This window comes from Manacus vitellinus, unplaced genomic scaffold, assembly GCF_001715985.3.
Source record: "Manacus vitellinus isolate BGI_N305 unplaced genomic scaffold, ASM171598v3 scaffold_31_pilon, whole genome shotgun sequence".
Lineage (NCBI taxonomy): Eukaryota > Metazoa > Chordata > Aves > Passeriformes > Pipridae > Manacus > Manacus vitellinus.
Window position 1 is genome coordinate 1349656 of NW_021940379.1, and position 5656 is coordinate 1355311.

General features: G+C 60.3%; 1 protein-coding gene across 1 annotated transcript; it reads right to left on the reverse strand.

Annotated features, from left to right (window-relative positions):
- Window positions 1–2: 2 nt before the first annotated feature.
- Window positions 3–3437, reverse strand: ASPHD2 (aspartate beta-hydroxylase domain containing 2; the record flags this gene model as incomplete). The annotated part of the gene is made up of 2 exons (XM_029961196.1): window positions 2346–3437; window positions 3–79 (listed from the first exon to the last, which is right to left on the reverse strand). Coding segments are annotated over exons 1-2 (963 nt in total), but the record flags the coding sequence as incomplete, so codon positions are not given.
- Between the last annotated feature and the right edge of the window lie 2219 nt (window positions 3438–5656).

A 5656-nucleotide genomic window follows, 5' to 3' on the forward strand; every position in this document is an offset into this window, starting at 1 on the left:
AAGAGGAGGCACCGGCCCTCAGCCCAGCACTGGGGCTCACCCCCCACCACCAGCTCGCAGTTGCTGGGCGTCTTCAGACCTTCAGGCACAAAGAGAGAGAACAAGGAGGGTCAGGTGGTGCTGTGTTCCCTGTGACAGGGCAGCAGTGACAAACAGCGAGCCCCATATGGGCCCCACGTGAGTTCCATGTGAGCTCCATGCTGCTGCCAAGGGTCAGCTTCCCTCCAGGGAGCGACCTGAACCCCAAGCCTGGTGCAGCTCAGCCCCTGCTGTCCCCAGTGAGCTCAGCACCACAGGCACTCACTTTTGTATCTGGAACAGCTTCCCAGTCCCTGGAGTCCAGGACCCCAGGATGTGTGCAGGGAACCAGGCTCCTGGGAGGTTTTCTAGCTTCAGGACCAGCTCTGCTGTGCTGACCCTGCCCAGGGCAAGGCTGGGAAAGCAGGAACTGCTGCACTGGGACTGGCAAATGGGCTCAATTCTGCCTCTGCCACAAGCTGCCCATGGACCTTGCATCACTCAGCACCTGCCCCATTCCTCAGTCCCCACCCCAAGTGCTGCTACAGGGGGACCCACCAGGCTGCAAGGACAGAAATTCAGGGGCGTCACAAAACCCTCATAAAGAAGCAGCTCTGTGAGGGCCACAGGAAGAAGGATAATTATAGAAATAAAATGGGTCTTTTTGTATGATACCAGCACAAGCCAGACCAGTTTAACAAGGGTTGATCTCATCACCACCTGCATTAGGACCGTCACCCCCTGCAGTGCAGGGGACACTGGAGCTGCTGCAGAGCTAACCTGCCCTGAGGATGCAGCTGTGGCAGAGAAAGGGGTCAGGGCTCACGTGGCTCCTGAATGGTAACGATGCAGCAAACGAGCAGAACGGACCCGAGAGCGATGCCAAAACTGAGCACAGCAGGGACTCCCAGCTGCCAGGTAGAGCTGGGAGCACAAAGCTGCTGTTTCAAAGCCTACAAAACCCAAAGCCATTTCCCTGCACAACAGCCTCAGCTGGAGAGGCTGGAAAGGGGGAGCAGAACAACCAGGGGATGCAGGGAGGAGGCAGCAGCAGCCTGCAGCCCTTCCATCGCACTCGCACCCCAGGGATGCTGCCCTGGCCCAGGGAGAGGCAGAGCTGGTGACCGTGCCTGGGGGTTGCAGTAAATCCTCGAGAGCGATTCAGCCATGCCAATGGCTGCACTGGCTTTGCAGAGCAAGCTGTCTGAAAGGGCAGGTTATCTCTTAATAATCCTGGGCACAGCGAGAACCGTGTCCCCAGCACAGAGGTGGGGGTGTCTGTGTGCCCCTGGCACTGTGCGGTGTCCTGGTAGAAGAAGGGAACAACCTGCATCTCCCAAGTGTCCAGGGCATGTGTGCTCCAGCTGTGCTCACCTGAGCCAACCTGGACCTCATCAGCCCCCTCCCAGGAACCCCTCCCAGCCCCTCGTGAGGGGAGCACTGAGTGCCCCAGAGAGAGGGGTCAGTGATAGGCTTCCTCCTGGAACCAGCAAGGGCAGGTCCCAGTTGCCCAGCAGCTCCTGGGATCAACTCTGAAAATGACTCCTTTTCCAAATAAATGGCCAGCACTGCCTGGGTGTGTTTACCCAAGTTGTTGGCTGAACAGGCGTGCTCGGTATTTGCCAGCCAGCCCGTGCGGTGCCTCCCCCGGCAGGATCGGTGCCACTGCCAGCCCGGCCATCTGTGCCGTGTGGGCTCTCCCTGTCCCAGTGTCTCCAGAGCAGGGAGCACTGTGCTACCAACTCAATGCCTGACCCATCAGAGGGGACCCCCCAGGACCTCTCAACCATCATTTGCATCTTTGCAAACCCCAAAGCAGCATCTTTGATTCCATCCACCTGTGTCCCGCGCAGAGCACCTGAGATCCCAGGAGTGAGGAGCTGCCAGTGGCACAACACAGTCCTTGGAGCAGCACCCCAGGCTGAGCCACATCCTGGGATGGGAGGGGGGCCTGCCTGAAGAGTGAGGGGCGTTTGGAGACCTCTGTGCAAAATCAGCCCTGTATCTTGCACTGGCAAGAGCCCACAGCCCCAGGTTGGTGTGAGGAGGAGGTGAAACCCTCCTGCTGCTGAGCTGAGGACTCTGGGGATGTCAGATACCCAGGGACTGAGCACCAGCTTCTCCTGAGGAGGCTGCTGCCACAAAAGCCCTAAAAACCTCCATCACGCCAAAGTAGAGCAGGTGCCTAAGCCCCCCAGGGCTGCAATTGGCAGCTGAACCCCAAGAGCACCAGATGCCATAGGCCTTTTTGGAGCTCTTGCTCCCAGGCACTGCTGCAGCCCCAGCACTGCCCCCAGAGAACACGAGCCACGGCGCTGGGCACTCACCGAGGTGGCAGCGGATGCGGATGTTGGTGGGTCCGTAGTGCTCGGCGATGACAGTGCCCGGGCTCAGCACGGAGATGCACGCGTTCCCAAAGACATTGTTGCCAATGCAGGTGCGGAGGCTCCCGAGCAAGCGGTACGTCCGTGGGCATCTCCGGCAGTTCCTGGGCACGCACATGCCCTGGTTCACCAGGTAGAAGGTGAACCACTCCCCGCTGGGCGTGCTGTTCATTTTCCATCCTTGCGGGAGGCTGCAGTTTGAGAACGCTTTGTAGAGGGTCTCAAACTCGCACAGGATGGTCTGGAAGTTGCGCTCCAGCAACTCCACGTCATGCTTTTGAGCGTCCCGGGAGAAATAGGGTGTGGTTGGCAAGTCAGGCAGGAAGAAGACTTCTGGCTTCTGGATGGAGGGCCGGCTGTTGAGGTAGCGGCCCTGCTCTCGGATGCCCTTGTGGATCCTGCCCATGCCGGACCAGGAGTAGCGCTTGGCGTACTCCTGCAGGTTGTGGTAGAGTTTCTGGTTGAGCCCGTCGTGGTGGGTGCAGCGCACGCACTCGGGCGAGTGGCAGTACACGTACCCGTTCTGCACCCCGTTGGCCTCCGCGCTCTGCATCAGCGCGTTGACGGTGGTGTAGGCGCGGGGCTGCTCCCGCCCCACGTGGTAGCAGTACCACACAAAGAGGACCAGGAAGCAGGCGACGGCGGCCAGGGCGGTGGCGTCGCAGTCCCGGAAAGACTGGATGCCAGTGGCGATGAAATCCCGGAGTCCATCCAGGGACCAGCTCCAGCCCATCAGCCACTCCAGAGACATGGTGGTGCCGCAGTGGGTGGGTGCACGCAGCGGGGCCCGGCGGTCAGTCCTCGTGGGCCTCAGGGGCACCCACACCATGCAGCTGGGCCGGGGTGCAGTGGGAAGGAGCTGCCATGGGGAAGTGGAGTGGTGGCTCTCCCGTGCACTCCTGGGAGCTCTGCATTGATGGCAGCACCCAGGGAGGAGGGTGGCCAGGCTGCCTGAGGGTCCCAGTGCTGGGTCAGCACCAATGTGCCTGGAGGGTCCCCAGCAGTGCTCCTGGGCCGATCATCCTGGAAGGTTCCCCTGGAGGGAAGATCTGGGGAGAGAAACCCAGAGGTATTAGGAAGGGAGTTGCCCCTTGGAGTCCCTGCAGCGGACAGTGCAAGGGGCACAGCCAGGGTCATGTGCTGGGGCTGTGTAGGACACCAGCTTCTCTGGGAGGGGATGATGGATGAGGAGTCCTCCTCCCTGCCCAGGAGCCCAACCTCATCCCATGCCAAGAAAAACCCACAACCCTTCCAACAGGATCTTCCACAAATATACAAATGAGAGGTAGCAGGGAGACCCAGAGCCCACCTCCATCAGCCCAGGGACCATCTCCCTTCCTGCTCTTCTTCTCATTTCTCTCCTAAGTTGCTGCCTTATCATCTCTGAAATCTGGCTGATAAGGGAATAGACACTGGGAATAGACACTTCACAGCCCTATCCGGCAGCACATCAGCTTATCCCCTTCATCTAACCGCTCTGAAGTGAGTTTCCCTCCAGAGACTGAGCTGTGTGACAGCCCAGCACTTGGCCAGACTGCCAAGGTCACATACCCACAGTGGCATGTCAGGATGGTGGCAACAGGGGCAGGTTGGGGTTGGCCTGTTTGATTTCACTGGCTTATCTGTGAGAGCACTTACTCTAAGGAGCAGGATGTGTTTATGAGCCAGGGAAGTCATCCAAACCCTTCCCAGCCCTTCATACCAAGGTCCTGCATCCTCTACACATGCATTTCCTTATCAGTGGGGATGGGAATGGGCTGCAGGAGGGACCTGACCTTGCAGCTGGGACCTTGTGCAGTGCTGGGGACATGGGTTTCAGGCAGTTACACCCCAGAGAGGGACATCCACACACCCTACTTCCTTGTAGCACATTGCCTGTGTGCCCCGTCCCAGCACCTGCAATCCACGTGGCACGTCACAGCCTCCTGGGAATCCTAAGATAACTTTCCTCCATCCCCACAGCTGGCATCCCTCCAGATACTGGTTTCTCTCACCCAGGCCTCAGCTCCCGGGGTGCAACCATAGAGTCAGTTGCAGGGGTGTCCGCCAAGGCCAACACAACCCCCTTGTGCTCCCTGCAGGCCCAGAGTGTGCCAGGAAAGTCAGCAGAGCCCTGGTGTGATCTGTATTCAGGGTGGCTCTCACCCTGCCAGGCGAGCAGGGAGCCACCCCAGCACAGCAGCCAGGCTCGGTCAGACCGACTGACAAAGAGGGCATGGGGGGGCAGAGCTGGGGGTCCGATAGCCTTGGGGTCCCCAGGCCAGAGTCACATCCTGTGAGGGCAGCATGGCACAAACACAGCCTCACTGCTGCTGTCAGTGCCTCAAAGGGGAAAGTCAGGGGCAAACCATCAGAGCAGCAAGAGATCAAAGCCCCTATGCCCATGTGCCGCCTGCTCGGGCTGGAGAGCCCTGGTCTCCTCTGGGCAGAGACTTCATGGGATCCATCCCAGGAGCTGCCTCCTATGCTTGCACAGACACCCCACTGCAAGCCTGCCCAAACCCACCTCCGCAGGGGCTGTGGCAGCGAAGCAGGGCCCCAAACACCAGCACCACTCCCAGTGGACACTGCATGGCCAGGACCTGCCCGGGGCACCCAATAGGTGCTGTCAACTTCCAGCCACAGCCCTGCAATTAGACGGGTGGTCGCATCCAGCACCCCTGGCCTCAGATCCCAGAAAAGGCTCCTCAGCTAATGATACCAGCAGAGCCATTCCAGGGAGAGGAGATCAATTCCACGTTGCACCGAAGTTGTGCAGGACGTGGAGGCGAGCACCGTGCCAGCAGCAGCTGCGTTACATAAGGAAGGCAGAGGCTTCGATGCAGCACAAAGTTGCATCTCGGTGGCTCCGTGGTGGCCCTGGCATCTCCCACAGGCAGTGGGTTCCGCTCAGCCTGGCTGGGATCCCCAGGCCGCGGGCCCATGGTGATGGGGATGCATGGCAGGGATGTCCTCAGCTCAGCACGGCCGGCGTCGCCTTTGGGAGAGGCACGAGGAGCAGGAGCACTGGGGTGAGGTGAAGTGCCCACTGTCACTCCGGAGCCGGAGCCGTGGGTGCTCCCTTCACCCTCTCCTCCAGCATGCCACCCCGGCGGTGTCACCAGTGTGACAGTGTCACCTGCATGCTGCTCTCACCCCGTGTGATGGTGTCACCCAGCGTGGCAGCGTCAGCGAGTGTCACCAGTGTGGCTGCATCACCCGGCGTGGCGGTGGCACCTGCTGCCGCGCTGTCACCCGGCACGGCCGTGTCGCCC